General features: G+C 39.1%; 1 protein-coding gene across 1 annotated transcript in view; it reads right to left on the bottom strand.

The window, feature by feature from the left end:
* Positions 1-1396: 1396 nt before the first annotated feature.
* Positions 1397-19679, bottom strand: part of MAMDC2 (MAM domain containing 2) — a 200994-nt gene continuing 182711 nt past the window's right edge. Inside the window, exons 12-14 of the mRNA XM_006834912.1 lie at positions 9194-9453; positions 2542-2626; positions 1397-2402 (exon numbers count right to left, since the gene is read on the bottom strand). Of these exons, the coding sequence (XP_006834975.1) occupies positions 2338-2402; positions 2542-2626; positions 9194-9453 (410 nt within the window). The 3' untranslated portion in view covers positions 1397-2337. The remainder of the gene's footprint in view (positions 2403-2541; positions 2627-9193; positions 9454-19679) is intronic.

Below are 19679 nucleotides of genomic sequence, written 5' to 3'. Positions count from 1 at the left end.
TCTCTAGGAGATGGAGGTTTACATTTTACGTGGCTCTATATGATAAGCACTGGACTGCGGGCCTCAATGTCCATGGTTTGAGCCTGACAGCCACTCTGCAGGAGAAAGATGAGGCTTCGTCTGACTTGATGGCACTTTACCACCACCACAACAATGTGGCAGAGGGAAGGCAACTCAGAATAACCATTAACAATGGCTAGAGTTAAGAAGCTCTGGTAGCGTAGTGGTTACGAAATGGGCTGCGAACCAGAAGGTGAGCACTTTGAAACTACCAGCTGTTCCGCAGGAGAAAGATGAGGCTTTCTGCTCCCGTAAAGATTTATAGCCTTGGAAATCCTGTACAGGGTCGCTATAAGTCAGAACCAACTCCACAGCACATAACAGCAACAGAGTTAGGAAGAAAAAAAGATAAGGCATTGACCAGCTTCTGGATAAGAAGATGATAAAATGACAAAGTTATGTGGTTGCTTAATCCTTAAGATGGCACTATAAACTCACAATTCCTTTATCGAGAACTATGTTAAAATAACTGGAATGTATTTGAAATTTTCACTTAACCCTTATAAACTAAGATAGTTTTTGGGTGTCAGACACTACTGTAAATGCTCATTATCTATGTATTGTTTCCATTTGATCTTTGCAGCAAACTTACCAAGAAACTAGCTTCTGCCCCATTTGTTGTTGTTGTTGTTAAGTGCTGTTGAGTCGGTTCCGACCCATAGCGACCCTGTATAGGGTTTCCGAGGGTGTAAATCTTTATGGGAGTAGAAAGCCTCATCAGCCCCATTTACATATGAGGAAAAGGAGTCAGAGAGCGTGCCAGTGACTGTCCTTCAGTCACACAGCTTGCAAATCACAAAGCCAGGATCTGAACAGAGACAACCTGAATCCAGATATCATGCCCTGAATGATGACTCTATAGCTCCTCCCTCTAGGAATCCACATGTCGAAAATGCATTAGAACGATCAGTTGCAAAACTTATTTATTTTTCCAATTCTGGTGAAATCACGTGAGAAAGCATGTCCCCCTGCACGGGAATGAGAAGTCAGGGAACAAAGGTCATATTCATTGTTTTGAGAAAGTGACAAAGACTAATAAAAGGGCTTGGTGGTGGAGGTTATGTGCCTTGGAGTCAATTCTGACTCATAGCGAGCCTGTATAGGGTTTCTGAGCAGAAAGCCTCATTTTTCTCCTGTAGAACAGCAGGTAGATTCAAACGTCTGACCTTGTGATTAGCAGCCCAACTTGTAACCCAATACGCTACAAGTGCTCATTAATAAAAGGGCTTAAGGAAGCATTTAATTGTAACAAAGTAGAAATTCAAATTAGAATCTGCAGTTATGTGAAGATATTTTCATAAAGAAAACATGGAAATGAATTGATTGCTAAGGGAAGAGGATTTCAAATTTCTCTTTATTAAGTACTTTTATAATTTCATAAAAGCCATCTTCGTTCACAAAAATGCACATACAATTTTTGGAACATGTTAATAGAAAGAAAGCAGTAGTCCTGCTTGCATTAATATATCTCTAAATCTTTCCAAGCATATATTTTTTAAAAATCAGTAAAAATTGTTTAACATGTTGATAAAAAAAATCACTGGATGTGCGTGCATAAACATTTTCAAGCTTCCCTTACCAAAACAGAGTGCAATTTTTATCCAAGTGCTTATTATGACTCTCAAAAGTGGTTCAAAAGAGAAAAAGAAGGTAGCATTGCCTTGGAATGCAGCATTAATATCGATGTACTCTGGGACATTCAAGAAAGATTCTTTGTTATCACAGATGGTGAAAAGGTAAAGCATCAATATTCTCTTTCTACAAAAAACCATAGATAATAAGGCTTTATTTTCTCAAACTGACTTGTTACCATAAAAAACTGCATTCAATCTGCAGAATTACCGACACCTCACATTACTTACTTTAAAATTATTTATGACACCTGAAATTCAAAAGGAAACCCACAAGAGCTATTCTTCCAATACATTCACTGAATGCAGACTTAAGTAAGCACCTGTCATTCTGATTGTGCCCTTTATTTGTGTACTTTAAAATGACTACCATATAGTAAGATTGTATTTTTTAAATGGTACAAACACTAAAAGATGAATGATCTACGCAAAACCAACAGCCTGTACTTCTAGTAACAGTTGTCATATACAAAAAAAAAAAAAAAAAAAGCCCTGAGTCATTATATTTTGCCAAAGTAATGAAGAAGGGTGCTCCCAAGTCATTTAATAACTTAGGAATTGTCCAGTATTCACTTGTTTTGTTTTCATTTTGATTGAAGCGAGGTACAGCTTTTGTTTACTTTCTTAATCTGATTCAATCCACTTCTCAATATTCAATTTCATTTAAGTCCTCAGAATATCCTGATGATTGCTGAGTTGTATCTTCAATTTCTGCTAGGAAAGACAGAAGGTAATAGTTATTTTTAAATTTTTATTGTACAAGAATACATAGTTTGTATTCTAACAGTTGAGACTGTTTTGCAAAATCTATTTTCAATCAAGCTTATTTAATTACAAATAATATAATTACCTGCACAGGGTCCTGCCTGAAACTTAATATCATCAATAGCAATATCACTTCTTATTGATAATCCACGAATGGCTTCAAAAATTATCTGTAAAACAGTTAAGTGTGAATTAGAAATATAGTCATCCTGACCAAAAAAAAAAGAAAAAGAAAAAGATGCCAGTTTGGATCAGAATCACCATTTGTAGGACTGGAAGTTTAGATGGTTCCTGGGATTGTATTTAAGAAAAAGAATATAAAATAACAAATTCAAACTTGGGTATAGAAGTTAATAGTAATTTAATAAGAAAAAAAGAAATTTACAACAAATTATTGGAGCTTTGGAGAGTCAGGTCCTTTTCCTTCAAAATCTCTGAAGGCAATTTCCCCCAAATGCTTACTTAGAAATGCTTGCTGGTTGGACATGCTCTACCCACCCCACTTAGAACTCCCAGCATCTCTCAGCTCTCACAGCGACTGTAAGTGTGATGAGAAGCCCAGAAACTTATATGTCCTTAGAGAAAAACACAAACCAGTTGTACTGGAGTCACTTTCTGAGTCCTGGCAACATATGGTTATCAGAACAGAACTGTGCTCTATAAAATTCTCAATGGCTGATACTTTTTGGAAGCAGATTGCCTGACCATTCTTTTGAGGTGCCTCTGCATGGACTGGAACCTCCAACTTTTTTGGTTAGCAGTGAGCAATTAACCATTCATACCACCCAGAAACTCCTAGCTTCCTTAGGGTCCTGATAAAATCTTCCCTTGATACTGGTACTAGGTAGAGGAATTGAATGTTACTGATGATGCTCATCTATGAAAAGCAAACCATAAGAATTAAATTCATCAAACAGACAGTGGTACTCCCATGATGTTAAATATTATAACCTCAAAGATAAAGCCAGGAAGGAAAAGGAATCTGTTTTGATTGTCTTCTCCAGCTGCCTTTTGAAATTTTCTGTTTATCTGTTTTACTTCTGCATTTCTTCCTTTCACTGTAGCCTCTCTATTGTTGCTGTTGTTGTTAGGTGCCACTGAGTCGGTACTGACTCATAGTGACCCTATGTAAAACACTGCCCGGTCCTGGGCCAACCTCACAATTATTGCCATGCTTGAGCCCATTGCTGCTGCCATTTTGCCAATCCTTCTTGCTCAGGGTCTTCCCCTTTTTCTCTGACCCTCCACCTTACCAAACATGATATCCTTCTCCAGAGACTGGTCCCCTCCTGACAATTTGTCCAAAGTATGAGAGACGAAGTTTGGCAATCATGGCCTCCAAGGAGCACTCTGGCTGCACTTCTTCTAACACAGATCTGTTTGTTCTTTTGGCAGCTCATGGTACTTTCAATATTCTCTAACACCATAACTCAAAAGCATCAATTCTATTCTTAAGAATAAGGTCTTCCTTATTTACTGTCCAGTTTTCGCATGCATATGAGGTTATTGAAAATACCATGGTTTGGGTCAGGCACACCTTAGTCTTCAAGCAGACATCTTTGCTCTTCAACACTTTAAAAAGGTTTTGTGCAGCAGATTTGCTTAATGCAATACGTCGTCTGATCTCTTGACTGCTGCTTCCATGAATGTTGATAGTTGATCCAAGAAGAATGAAATCTTTGACAACTTCAGTCTTTTCTCCATTGATAAGAATGTTGTTCATTGGTCCAGTGATGAAGATTTTTGTTTTCTTTACATTGAGATGCAATCCATATCAAAGGCTGTGGTCTTCAATTTTCATCAGTAAGTATTTTAAGTCCTCTTTCAGCAAGCAAGGTTGTATCATCGGCATATCGCAGGTTGTTAATAAGTCTTCCTCTAATCCTGATGCCATGCTTTATTTCATATAATCCAGCTTTTTGGATTATCTGCTCAGCATACAGGTTGAATATTCAAGAGCAAATTTCAGTCGTTTCTGACATCCATTATGTTTTTTTTTTTTCCTTACCTGACTCTTTAATGATCTTTTGCTTTCTTCATGTATGATGTTCTTGATGTCATCCCACAACAACTCTAGTTTTCAGTCATTAGTGTCTAATACAACAAATCTGTTACTGAGATGGTGTCTAAATTCAGTTAGGATATATAGATTCAAGGTGGAAAGGAGCTCTGGTAGCGTAGTAGTTACCAGTCGGGCTTCTAGCCACAAGGTCAGCAGTTTGAAACTACCAGTGTTTCTGCAGGAGAAAAATGAGGCTTTCTGCTCCCGTAAAGATTTACAGCCTTGGAAACCCTATGATTTGGAACCAGCTCCATGGCATACCACCACCACCACATTACCATACTCAAGGTTGAAGTCTTGTGTGGTGCTAACATTAAGTTCAGCAATTTAAATCCACCAGCAACTCCCTGAAAATCCTATACTGGGATGGTAGTTAACAACAAGAACGTCCATAAAAATCTGCAGTCCTAGAAAGCCTATGGGGCAGCTCTACTCAGGTCTATAGGGTCACTGTGAGTCGGAATAGACTTGACAGAAGTGGGTTTGGTTTGGTTTAAACTAATCTATTGTTTGCTTTTAAGAAGAGTACAAGAGATATTTTTGGAAATTGGCTTAAAAATTATCTTAGGGCAATAGTTTCAGGAGTTCATGCAGCCCCCATGGCTTCAAAAAGTTCATGAGAATTTGAAAATTCTGTTTACACCTTTTCATCAGGATGCCCCTGTAGAATCCTTGGCCAAAATGTTCAGTAATGGCAGGCAGGCAACATTCAGTTCTTCTGGTCTCAATTGCAAGGTGGCAATTATTCATGGAGGCAATTGTTGTTGTTGTTGTTAAGTACCGTAGAGTTGGTTCAGACTCATAGTGACCCAACACAGGGCTTCTGAGGCTGCAAATCTTTATGGGAGCGGAAAGTCTCATCTTTCTCCCACGGAACAGCTGGTAGTTTTGAACTGCCAACCTTGAGTTTAGCAGCCCGATTCATAACCACTACACTACCAGAGCTCCTTATTATATATATATATATATCCTCCTCCATTCTTGACTCTGGACTTCTGATGGGATGCTGTGGATCAGTACTGGACTGCGAATCACAAGGTCGGCAGTTTAAACCCACCAGCCGCTCTTCAGAAATTCTATATAGGGTCACTATGAGTCGACTGAACCAAATCGACAGCATAGCACTTAATAACAATAACAACAAATCTTGACTCTGCTCCTTCCTCTGTTGCTTCAGGCAAATAGAGGTCAACTGTTGTGCCTTGAAAAGCTGCTTATAAGCTTTTAAGACCTCAGGCACCATACAACAAACTAGGAGCTAGAACAGAAGTACTAAACCTATTATTAAACCAATTAACTGAGATGTTCCATGAAACCATGATCCTAAACCTCCAAACCATGGAAGCAAATCCCACGAGATGTTTGGTTGTGCATCAGCAGCCGCAGAGACTACTCTTCTTTTTTTTTTTGGTCATGTTTTAAAGATATCTATCACACAACTGTTACCAATTCTACTTTTTACAGGTTTACTGACAGCAATTACATAATTTGCTGTGCACTCTACTCTTAATCAATGCAATTTTTTCCTCTCCATTAGCCACCATCTTCATTTCCCTCTCCCTCTTGCTCCTGGTAACTATTAATAAACGTTGGTCTCTATAACATTTTCCTTTTCTTGTATTTTTAGATGACTGACAGCATATGATACTTGTCATTTTCTGACTGGCTTATTTCACTCAGCATCCGGTCTTCAAGCTCCATCCACTTTGTAGCTCCTACTAACTGGGATGCTATATACTTTTGTTTTACTCTTTATTCCTCTTCCCCATGAGAATGTGAACTCTAAAAGGTTAGGAACTTTATATGTTTTATTCATCACAGTATCCCCAGCTCCTAGCATAGCAAGTGGTCAATAAATATTTATTAAATGAGCAACTTTGGTCTCAGACTTCAAGAGTTTAGCCTGAATGCATGAAATTGCTATTGAGAATTTCAGGTTAGCCACAACGATATGAATTAAAGACCAGGGAGATTCTGGAGGGAATACATTTTTAGGAATGATAATACCTCTTTACATTTTGGTACTTTAAAGTGTACAAAAGTTTTCCATGTACATCACCTCATTTGACCCTCACTCTAACCCTGGATAACTTTGTAAATGTATAAACAATCTCAGAGAAAATAAGATCTCCCCAAGTCCAATGAGTACTTGAGAACCCCAGGAGAATGAAGATATTGTAGAACTTCTCTGGTGGGTGGCAGTAGAGAGTAATGGTGAGGGGTGTAGCCTTGGAAGCAGGCAGGTCTGGGTTTGAAGTCTCTCTCTGCCACTTCTCAGAAGGCATTTACTTTTCCCTTTCTCATCTGTCCAACGGAACTGTAAGATCAATGAAAGAAGTTCTGTACACTTCTTCACACTTTAAGTGCCTCTCTCATAGCAGATGGCCAATTCCAGTTCATCCGTCTGTGTTTTATTAGACACCAGGATGTTCTTGAGCTACTTGATCAGTCCCGTCTCCCAGCAGTCCTTTGGGATTTCTGAAGAAATGTTTTCAGTCCAGAGGACTGAACTCCTCATAGCAGATTCATATCTGTTTCATTCTAAGCCACAGGCAGATCTGATGTAATCCTCCCAGGCTGTGAGCTGCAAATCTCCAGGGCTATCCTGAACCCTTGGATTTTGAACTCTCCAACATGACAGCCCAGATGCCTCTCTACCTCATATTTGAAAATCACTTCAAATGACCAGCCAGCCAGTAAGCCAAGTATCCTGTGAAAGGTCCTGTGGCCAAGCCAAGCTGGTTCTTAGAGCCCATGTGTACTCAAATTACTTGATGACTTAAACATATACCAATGCCCAGGCCCCGTACACACAGCTTTATATTCAACTTGTCTAGGCCTGAGAGTCCCTACTGCAAGTGCATATAGCAATCACTTGGAGGACTTGTTAAAGCAGAGATTGCAGGACACTTTTTCCAGTGTCTGACTCTGCAGTTTTGAGCTGGGGCCTGAGAGTCTGCATTTAGGTGAATATGCAATTCAGGTGTTGCTGCTGCTGCTGCCTCCAGGACCACATTTTGACAACCATTTGAATAGGATAGACACATGAGGGCCCACAAAGGCCAACAGAGTTAATCCTTCCTCCCAGAATGAGGATCAGTGATATCAGTAAGGTCTGGAAGGATCTGCTTTCCTTTGGTAAACAGACATTAAATCACAATCCAAAGCATTGCTAGGGCTATTACTTATTCTTCACCACATTTCTATTTTTCTCCTTCCTGGATAACAGCACATCTCCCCTTTGTCATTTGTCTTTAACAGTGAAGGACCACAGATGACACGGCAACCTGGCCACTTGAGTGCCTTCTAATCCTTCCCATTTCCATTGGTACAATCAATGTTGGCTTGCCCAATAACCAAAGTAAGCATAGATTTACTTATTTTACTTACTAGTGTACAATGAACAATTTCACATGAGTTTTATCACATCTCTGATAATAACCTTGCTTATTGGGTAATTTGCCTTTGAGTAGAATATTGATTTTGGTCCTGGGGTTGCACCCTTATGTTAGACACTTCTTTCCAAGAGGATTTGGGTTTAGACCAGTCAGTCAGTAGTGAAAGCTGATGGGGGCTGGTCCAAGTGAAGCAAGCATGAAGTGGAAGCAAGGCTTTTAATTTTAGGTAACACTTGAGAATTCTACAGGACAATTTCAGGAACAATCAGGAGTCAAAAGTTTATCTTCCTAGAACTGCCTAGAGATATGGCCTCAGGATAGGAAAAATCAGTGGTTTTCAGAAAGCAGCTGGGGCTCTCTAAACTGTCCAACTCTGCCTATTGACATTTAAAAGGCTCTCTCCTATGGTTAAGGAGTCCTGGTGGAGCGACGGTTTAATTGTTGGGATGCTGACCACAAAGTCAGTTGTTCTAACCCACCAGCTGTTCTATGGGAGAAAGATGAGGCTGTTTGCTCCTGAAAAGATGAACAGCCTTGGAAATCCTACGGAGCATTTCTACTGTGTCCTACAGCGTGGCTTTGAGTCAGAATTGATGGCAGTGGATTTGGTTTGGGTTTATGGTTTATCAGTGTCCCTTGTGACCAGAATCCTCCAGGATGAATACTTTCTATAACATATAGGAGACTCAGGAGGATGTGGGATCAAGTAATCTGGATGTAGGCTTAAAAAAACTTACAAGTTGTCATGGAGTCATGGAGACACCATTTGTGTCTGAGTATAGGGATTTCAGTAATTGATTTTGGGGAAGTAAATCCCCAGGCCTCTCTGAACCTCTAACCTTGGCAGCCATCACCCGGTCAGGGACTTCTGCTAATCAAAGGCTTGTACAAGAGCTGTACAAGCATGTGGAGAATGATGAGTAGAAGAGGAAGCTATAACAATGATACCAATTTTAGATAAAAGGGACACTCTGGCTTGGAGATTTGCTGGACACATAGAAATCTATTTGACACAATGTACTAAGACAAACACAGTTCCACTTTCATCACCGAGTTGTTAAAAATCACATTATGCTTAAGTACCTAAAGTTCTTCTCTGTCATCCAACCAATTTCCTAATTGTCGCTCAGACTGAGTCAATTTCTTTGAAATGAACCTTGCTTTTATCTATGGCCGTGAAGAATAACAAACTATTCTCTTTGGTAGAAAAAGAAAGAAAGAGCATCAAAAGATTGTATGCCTATTTCCCATTACTTGAGTCTATCTTTGTTTCTTACCTGGTGTTGCCTCTCACAACGGTACTCAATCAGCACGCGGAGCCAGGAAATACTCTGCTCCCCTCTTCTTCTCCACAAGAGAGACTCTTCCCTGTCATGTTCCTTTTTCAAATAAACACTCAGCAGGCCAGTCCCTGCTCCATACATGTGGTAGAAAAAGGTCAAACAGTGTTTCCCGGTCACTCCCCGCAGAGGCTTGGACAAGAGGCGTGCCTTTTGCCCATACACCATATTGGAGGCCTCGATGTACATGTAGTAGCCTGGAGAAGAAGGCAAAAGCAGGCATTGTTTACAAGGGACTCAAGCTGTATTCTCTTTTTCCAGAGTGTTCCTGGGAACAAATGAGGGCAAACAGCACAGATCAATGGTTTTATAATGTTGGAGAATGTATATAAGCCAAGAAAAACTAATATGCTATGAAACTAAACCATCAAGATGATTTAAAAATCTTCATGATTTACAATTCTGCTTAAGAGTCAAGACATAATTACCCTATACAAGGTCATTATGGGTTGTAACGAACTTGATGGCACTTAACAACAACAACAACAATTATACCACTAGTGTGGTGACAACGCATCAAGATTTATCTTACTGGACTTCGTGGATAACACCTTCTAGACATGGGTTTAGAGGAGAGAATCTGTAGTTAGGCAGACTTGGGTTCAAGTCTTGGCCCTAATATTTGCTATTTGTGCAATCCCGGTCTAATGAATAATTCCCTATGAATCCATATTGTTCATTTAAAACTAAAGGTTAATCTTGTTCTACAGAACTGTGAGAGTCATACAATGGGTGTGGAGAACCTGCAGGCCACGTATTCATTTCCTGTCTTCTCTTTTTTCATGATTTTTCTTTCCTTTTCCTTTTTATTGTGATTTGGGTTTAAGTTTACAGATTAAGTTGGTTTTCCATTCAACAATTTATACATGTTTTGATTCATGCATTGATTGCAATCCCCACACTGTAAGAGACTATTGCACTTCTTCCCTGTGTTTACTGTTTCTATTCAGCGTTCTTTCCTATCCTTCCAGCCTTCTGAGTTTTGTCCTTGGGCAAATGCTGCCCTTTTGATCTAAACGGTTGATTATCCTAAAGAGTGAATACCTTCCTAGTGCTTTCATTTCACCTTATAGGCCTGTCTAGAGTCCTGTATTGAAAGTGCCATGGACTGCCAAAAGAACTGATAGATCCATTTTGGAAGAAGTGCAGCCAGAGTGCTCCTTGGAGGTCAAGATGGCCAAACATTGTCTCTCATACTTTGGACATATTGTCAGGAGGCACCAGTCACTAGAGAAGGATATCATGTTTGGTAAGGTGGAGGGTCAGAGAAAAAGAGGAAGACCCCCAGCAAGATGGATTGGCCAAGTGGCAGCATCAATGGGCTCAAGCGTGGCAACAATTGTGAGGTTGGCCCAGGACCGGGCAGTGTTTCATTCCGCTGTGCATAAGGTCGCTATGAGTCGGTACCAACTCAATGACACCTAACAACAACAATAGAGTCCTGTAGGATCAGCATTGGACTGCGAACCACAAGGTTGGCGGTTCAAACCCACCAGCTTCTCCTTGGAAACCGTATACAGGGTCACTATGAGTCAGAACTGACTCAGCAGTGCTTAACAACAATAGTTGGCCTGTTGATTGGCTGAAAGTTGAGCCACAGGGTGAGTTCAGTTCCAGGCTTGGTATTTGTCTAAGATCTCTGGTCTTGGTGTTTTCCCGGAATTTCTTTGTGCCATTTTTTGTTCTTGAACATGTATTTATATAACATTTTTAAATGGACTTTACATTTCCATTTTTTCTTTTGAAATTTTAGGTGTCTTTGTTTGATTTTTTAGTTTGCTGGTTTCAGGATTAGTAAATTAACTGTGGCATCTTTTCCCAGCCCCAAGTAACTTCATACTGGTAGCCTGAAACAGTCCACTGTTGTTGAGTGTCTTGGAGTCAGTCCTGACTCATAGCAACCCTGTATAGAGCTCCCAAGGTGCGACGGGTAGGTTTGACCCATCAACCTTGTGGTTGGCAATCCAGCGTTTATTTTACAGCGCCACACCAGGACTCCATAATGGGATTATTTACATCACAGGAATTTGTTATTCCTGCAAAGCAGAGTTTCCCCTTCTCTTAGGAAAACTATTGTTAAACAATTCCATCACACTGCTGAAACAATGCCTTATACGAAAAGACAAGAGATTTTTTCCCCTGGAGTTACGCATCATGGGAGCATGGTGGCTTCATATGATAAACACTGGACTGTGAACCACAATGTCCACAGTTCAAGCTCTCCAGCAACTCCACAGGAGAAATATGAGGCTTTCTACTCCCAAGAAGAAAATTAAAACCACAAGACTGAAAATAGGGAATCAGAGATATAAATTTGTAAACGAAAGCAGGCAATTATAAAGCAAAAAGAGGGAATAAATAATGTGGTTACAGAATTTCCAAATGGAGTGGGAGTCAAGACAATTTCAATATAGAGCAGACTATTTAAAAGTTGGGAAGAAAATAATAAATTCAAGGATAATCTCAAAGAAAACGAATAAATCTTCTCATCAAAATAAAACAATCATTTATTGTCAAATTGTTGTTAGGTGCCATCGAGTCTGTCCAACTCATAGTGGCCCTATGCACAACAGAATGAAATACTGTCCAGTCCTGCACCATCCTCACAATTGTTGTGACACTTGAGTCCATTGCTGCTTCCATTGTGCCAATCCATCTTGTTGGGGGGGTCTTCCTCTTTTTTTTTTTTTTTTTTTGGTCAACTTACCATGATGTCCTCCTCCAGTGATTGGCCCCTCCTGATAACATGTCAGAAATGTGAAGTCTCATCATTCTGGCTTCCAAGGGGCATTGTGGTCCTACTTCCTCCAAGACAGATTTGTTTGTCCTTCTGGCAGTCCATGGTATTTTAGATGTTCTTCTCCAACACCATAACTCAAATACATCAATTCTTCTACAGGATTCTGTTTTCACTGTTCAACTTTCACACGCATAAGAGGCTATTGAAAATATCATAGCTTGGATCTGGCATACCTGAGTCCTCAAACCGGCATTTTTACTCTTGTACTCTTTAAGCAGATTTTCCCAAAGAAATAAGCCATTTGATTTCTTGACTGCTACTTCCATGATTGTGGATCCAAGAAAAATTAAGGTTTTGACAACTTCAATCTTCTCCATTTATCATGATGCTATTTATTAGTCTAGTTGTGAAGATTTTTGCTTTATATACATTGAGGTTTAACCCATCCTGAAGTATTTGACCTTCATTAGTATTTTAAGTCCTCTTCACTTTAAGCAAGCAAGGTTGTGCCATCTACATTTTGCAGGTGGATGAGTCTTCCTCTAATCCTGATTCCACCCTCTTCTTCATATAATCCAGCTTCTTGAGTTATTTGCTCTGCATACAGATTGATGTCTAATGTTAAATGTTGTTGTTGTTGATAAGTACCGTGGAGTCTGTTCCGACTCATAGCGACCCTGCACAGGGTTTCCGAGGCTGTAAATCTTTATGGGAGCAGAACGCCTCATCTTTCTCCTGTGGAACCGCTGGTAGTTTTGAACTGCTGACCTTGAGGTTAGCAGCCTGTTTGGTTGGTAACCACTACGAGACATCTCAAATTTCACATGTTTAAAACAAAACTCCTAACAGCCTTATTCTAAAGTCTACTGTACCCCTTCTATACCTTAGCTAAAGAAGAAACTCAATTAGAGAAAACAAAGAGGGTTCCTCTGAAAGATATTGTCACTGAGAAGCTAAAAGTAGAAACTACTAGGATCCTGAAATATGAAATATTTTTTTTGACCTGGAGAGGAAATAATGGAACCATGACGAGTGAGAGATGACCCAAGAATTCTTATGATGATTGTCCATTCCTAGTCATAACCAAGACAGACCCTGACTGGGACTAGGCTGAGGTCTAGGAAAAAGAAAAAATCCTGTGGGATGATTAAATTGTTTCTCTCCTTGGTACAACATTCTGCCTCAGATAAATTAGTGTTTGTCAAGCTCTTCCCTACCGAGTAATGTGACACGAGCACTTTCTCTCCCATCCCACCTCCTTGTTCACTGGACTCCTGAGTCCTAACTCCTGAAGTTTACTATGCATTTTGCTCATGCACCTATGGGTCTCAGGCATCAGGCTAAAGCTATTAGCAAAGGTTTCCAATTCCAGAGATCTTTGTGTTTAGTAGGTGAAAATGAAAGGACATTTCCTAAGCTGTTTGACCTGAAAAACTGAATTACCATTAAAAGAGAGGGGTAACCTGCTGGAGAATGTGAGTTCAACTGCCCATCAGTCTACTTTTCATGAAAAAATGTGGCCTTTCCAAAAAATCCTTCAGGATAAAGCTTCTATTGTAAACACATACTCCCTAAGGCGACACTAAGTCAGAATCAATCTAGGCTGACATTTACACCTAAAAATCATTTCAGTAAAGTTATCAGCTGATCAGGATTTATTCTCTGATGTACAGATAGCTTCCTTTTTGTTTTCAACTATGTTATCACCACTCACTTTTCCTGACTTGCATATTACACTTGGTTTCCCCAGAAAATATCAAAGCTTCATTTGAAGGCAGCTTGGCCCCACATGTATTTGGAAAGCAGAGAAAAGCCCTGCGTGTTGACAAGTTTTTGCCACATTACAGTGCCAGACATGTCTGTTTCAGCAAACAAAAATTCTGGCTAGAAGCCAGGGAGCCCCAGCGTGAAAGCCTCAAACCCACTCACGTGTCCTTGCACGTGAAGTATTCTAGGCTGTAGAAGGGACTATTAACTGGAGAAAACAAATTACCCTATCTCTGTGGGTCATTGTTTAACATTCAAGACAAGGGTCCCATAGGTCTACTGGGAGATCAGGGTCCCATCTGTTCTATGCACAACAACTGTGATGTGTTGAGACACATACTATGTTCATAATTCTGAACTGAGAAGCAGCTGTTCTTCTGGTCTCGAGGCCGTCTTTCACCAGGGCTGAGAAGGAATGAGCTAAGTGGAATGACAGCTAGTGGAATTCATTAAGCTGGAAGAGGATTCTCAACAATTAGGGGGGAAAAAATAGATCGATACTTTAGGAAGAACAATTGATAACTGTGTCTCTCTGAAATTGCTCTTCACTATTTTTTAGATGATTTTAAAAGGTACCTTCACTTGGCAAGCAGGATCTGGTAATATGAAAAAAAAAACTGGGATGATAAGATAAATTATGGAAAGATTTAAGGACTTTGAAGGTTTTTAATAATCTGGAACTAATTCCTCAGATGGTTACAAACTAATTGGGTAGCATTGTTATGTGTCTGGATTCCAACTGCCAACATTCTAGCAAGCCAAGGACTTGAAATAGACTATTAAACTGCAGCTATCTAACTAAGTCCTAGTGTGGCACTGTGGGTTAATGTGCCAGACTGCAGAGCCATTTGAACTGCAAGGTTGGCAGTTCAAGCTCACCAGCTGCTCCTTGGAAACCCTCCCAGAGTCCCTATGGGTTGGAACCGACTTGACGGCACTTAACATCAATAATCTAACTAACACAGTAAACACACAGTTTTAATTTTCTTTTGTCTAACAGTACATTTAAAAATTAATAGATTTTTAACAAATATATTTTTAATAAATAAATTTATGTCATCTTTTATTTATTGATATCACTCTCATGATTCAATGATAAGCAAAAGGTCAGTGGTTCAATCCTATGAATTACTCCATGGGAAAAAAGTCCTGGCTGTCTGTTCCCCTAATCCTTAGGCTAGCAGTTTTAGTCTGTTACATAGCGTGGCTTTGAGTTGGAATCAACTCAACAGCATACAACAACAATCAAGAAGGGACAATTCTTAGAAATGAAGGAGTTTTCAAGCTAGTAACATGTTGGGAGAGAATCTAATTTCCAGAAATAAGGAAAACGCTGAACTCTACCATAAAAGAAAGTGATGCTTTTCTCTGGAAATTGTTAAGAAAATGATGACTAAGCTCCCTAGCCCCCCCTTTTTTTTTTGGAGGGAATGCAATGGAGGAAGGATTGGACAACTTAAATCTGTTCTCTGGTTGTCTCAGTGGGCTAAGAAATGTTACAATTGAAGGTACTAGTTTACTAAACTGGATAGTTATTTGCTGCTTTATTTATTCCACTGTCTTTTGGTGATAAATCTACCAGCTGTTAGCATAAATACTAAGAGAATGAAAATAAATAATTGTTTGTAAAGAATTCTGTCAGTATGGCATTACATAAATGCTAATAAAATTGCAATGCCCAATAAAACCTCGGACATTTTTTTGAGATGTGGTCTTTTTTGATTTGAAAATGAAACAGTATGTGAACCAGGAAATTTTCTGTGTATGCCAGAATAGAGCTATTCAAGTAGATTCTGCAAAGGCTAGCTGGCCTTGGTGCAAATCATGATCCAAGTGTTGCAATTGCTTTTATAGTTTTCATAAATAAGGTGCCAAATGGCGGGGCTAGATTGATTTTGTCCTTGTTGATATTCTACTTGAATAGAATGACTTGGGAACTGTTCATCAGTGTTTTCCAAACTTCATAAATTATCACCTTCATGATATATATATATTTTTGCCTACCTGCCTATGATCTATATATTTCATTTAATATTTTGATTAGATATAATTTTTTTTTTTAACTTAAATGGGATACTTCATGTGAGCATGTTAATAGAAAACTAGCTATAAATCTGTGAAACAACGGTTTGGTGTGTTGGTTCTTTTTTTTCTTATACGTGGATATTACCATCACGTAATAATAATTTAAAAACTTCACTCATTTATCATTGAATTTCTTGGCTGTTTGAACAATACCTAGGTGCAGAGAGAATTACAGAGAGAATTAAGCATTGGTGTGATAGTTATGGTTTTGTGTCAACTTGACTGGACCGGGATTCTCATTGGTTTGGTAGCTATGATGTACTAATCACCCAAGATGAGATCTAATAGAATGTAAACAATTCCATGATGAAATCTGTTATGAACAGCCAATCAATTAAAAGGAAGTTTCCTTGGGTGTGTGGCCAACTTACAATATATTGAACACTTGAGGAAAACTGCTTGCTTTCTGTTGGGTCCGGATTCTGCATTTGGTTCATCATCCAACCTCTGGTTCTTTGTAACTGAGCCGATGGTCAGCTCTATTGCCTGCTGATCCTGGAGTCATCAGCAGCCAGTCATCTGCCTGCCTGCCATCTGACCTATCGAACATGTTTCATCATCCCTAAAACTACGTGAGTCAGAAGTCAGCAGCTTGACATCTGACCAATGAACTTGGGACTTGCCCACCTCTACAATTGTGTGAGTCATGTCCTGGATATAAACCTCTCTTTATGTATACATATATAAGAGTCACTGGATTTGCTTCTCTACAGAACCTAGCCTAAGACAACTGGGTTGCTAACAGAAAGATTCGTAGTTCAAATCTACCAACTGTTCTGTGGGAGAAAGATGAGGCAGTCTACCTTCATTAAGATTTCTAGCCTCAGAAAACTAAACAATTGGAATTCACTCAACAGCAGTAGGTTATGTGTCATAGCACCATCTATCTGTCAGTTTGTCTCACTGTGTTGGCTTGTGTGTGGCTTTGATATAAAAAAAACGATTCTACCAGTATCTCACATACCTGCAGGATCACCCACAGTAGACAGGTTTTGTTGTAGCTTTCAGATCAAGACAGACTTGGGAAAAAGGCTAGGGATCTACTTCTGAAAATTAGCCAATGACAATCCTGTGGCTCACAACACAATATTGTCTGACATAGTGCTGGAAGATGAGGTCCCTACATTGGGAGACACTCAGAATACATAGTGGCTGCAACAGTGAACTCAATTATCACGTGGCTGGTGTAGGACAAGACAACACTTTGCTCTGTTGTACACGGAGTTGACTCAATGGGAACTAAGAACAATACCACATGTAATATGGAAAATACGGTTCAAGGTTTTTACCAAACCTGGTTTCTACTCATTTATTCTACTTGCAGTTATAGGCCCGGGTTTTCTGTTTTTCAAAACACAAATGACATAAAACTATGACTCTCAAAAAGTAGCCCAGAGATAAGCGTCAGATTTTGTAAAAGGGGTACTAATTATAAAAACAATAGATTAATTTAAGTGGAGTGTATACATTATCAAGTCACTTCATAAATATAATCTTAGTCACCACAAGCACCCTAAGAAATTAGTAAGGCATCTATGTTATCTTAATATTATATATGAGGAAACTGAGACTCAGAGAAGTTATATAATAGTGCCAGATGTTTGCAGGCAGCCAGTGGCAGAGTCGGCTCACTGTTTATCCATTGGTTTTTCCATTAGACTGTATCATGCTACACTCTAGAATTTGAAAATGTTTAAACCAGAAACTCTAGCTCCTTTGAAATTGCTATATGTGATGATGTATTGATTTTCTGATACTCACACTATAAAATGACATTCCTCTATCATGGCTTTTCTGAGTGTCATGGTTTATTTAATGGACCTATATTTACTGATGATTATTGCAGTTATCTATAAAACAGCTTTGTCAGCAACTCCTCTGTCTTTCTCCACCTAATATGAGTCCATCCAACTGTACATTGGCAGGCTTTAAAGACAAGCAGTGAAGAGGTAGAATACAATCTATGAGTACAGGTTTATTCTCCTAAAGTTCTTGGTTGAACTACATTCAAAAAGGATCTGTGTCCATGGATACCACACAAATACCCTCGAGTTCTAGTATTTTACTAGTATATAAGAAAAATGGCAATAAGTCAGCAATGTAAATAATAAATCCACTGCCACTGAGCCAATTCTCACTCACAATGACCCTAAGTTTCTGAAATTGTAAATCCTTATGGGAACAAACCATCTCATCTTTCTCCTTTGGAGCAGCTGCTGGGTTTGAATCACTGACCTTGTGGTTAGCAGTCCAATGATTACCTCACAGATCACCAGGGCTCCATAAACGCAAGCCATAGATCTTTGTTTAAAATTGTAAATATAATCACAAACAGGCTCATTGCTGCTATATCAGGATCTAAGTAGAGAATAACTTTCTTGAATGAGAGTTAATATTTTAAATACATTCTGTTGCTTTAGCTAACCTATTAGATCATGTCTATTTTGAGCAAGGGCAAATCTAGGAAGTTTACTAGTGTGTTAAACTAACTAAATTTTTCTTATTGATTCAGAATATCCCCCCAGTTGAAGAGAAATTTCAGATAGTTGTTTGGTTTATATTTAATTTGCTATATTCATCATTAAAAAATATGAGATGATTTTCAAAGTAGTTTCTGTGATAACTGAGCATTATATTCATTACTCAAGATTGTTATTGTTAGGGGCATTGAGCTGGTTCCCACTCATAGTGATGTATGAACAATAGAATGAAACACTGCCCGGTCCTGGGTCATCCTCACAATCATTGTTAAGCTTGAGTCCATTGCTGCTGCCACTGTGTCAATCCATCTCATTGGAAGTCTTCCTCTTTTACAATGGTCCTCCACTTTACCTGACATGATATCCTTCCTGCTAATATGTCCCAAGTATGAGAGATGAAGTCACACCATCCTGGCTTCTAAGGAGCATTCTGGCTTTACTTCTAATACAGATTTGTTTGTTCTTCTAGCAGTCTGTGGTGTTTTTAATATTCTTCTCCAGCACCACAGTGCAAATGCATCAATTCTCCTATGGTCTTCCTTAGTCGCTGTTTAACTTTCACATGCATATGAAGCTATTGCAAATACCATGGCTTGCGTCAGGTGCACCTTAGTCCTCAAACTGACATCTTTGCTCTTGAACACTTCAAAGAAGTCTTGTGCAGCAGATTTGCCTAATGCAATACGTCGTTTGAATTCTTGACTGCTGCTTCCATGAGTGTTGATAATGAATCCCAGCCAAATTAAGGTTTTTGACAACGTCGATCTTTTCTCCATTTATCATAATGTTATTTATTGGTCCAATGGTGAGGATTTTTGTTTTCTTTACCTTTAGGTGCAATCCATACCAAAGGCTGTGGTCTTTGATTTTAATAAGTTAAGTGTTTTAAGTCCTTTTCACTTTCAGCAAGCAAAGTTGTATCATTGGCGAAGTGAAGGTAGCTAATGAGTCTCCCTCCAATCCTGATATCACATTCTTCTTTATATCATCCAGTTTTCTTGGGTTATTTCCTTAGCATACAGAATGAATAAATATGGTGAAAGAATACAACCCTGGTGTACATCTTTCCTGATTTTAAACTATTCAGTGTCCTTTTGTTCTATTTGAATGACTACCTCTTGGTCTATGTACAAGTTCCTCATGAGTACCATTCAGCGTTTCAGAATACTCATTTTCCACAATGTTTTCCATAGCTTTTCATGGTCTACACAGAAAAAGTCTTTGCATAGTCATTAAAGTGCAGGTAAACATCTTTCTGGTAGTCTCTTCTTTCAGCCAAGATCCATCTGATGTCAGCAATGAAATCCCTTGTTCTACATCCTCATCTGAATCTGGTTTGTATCTCTGGCAG

Source organism: Chrysochloris asiatica, unplaced genomic scaffold (assembly GCF_000296735.1).
Source record: "Chrysochloris asiatica unplaced genomic scaffold, ChrAsi1.0 scaffold00014, whole genome shotgun sequence".
Taxonomy (NCBI): Eukaryota; Metazoa; Chordata; class Mammalia; order Afrosoricida; family Chrysochloridae; genus Chrysochloris; species Chrysochloris asiatica.
This window is presented reverse-complemented; position numbering and strand designations above follow the sequence as displayed.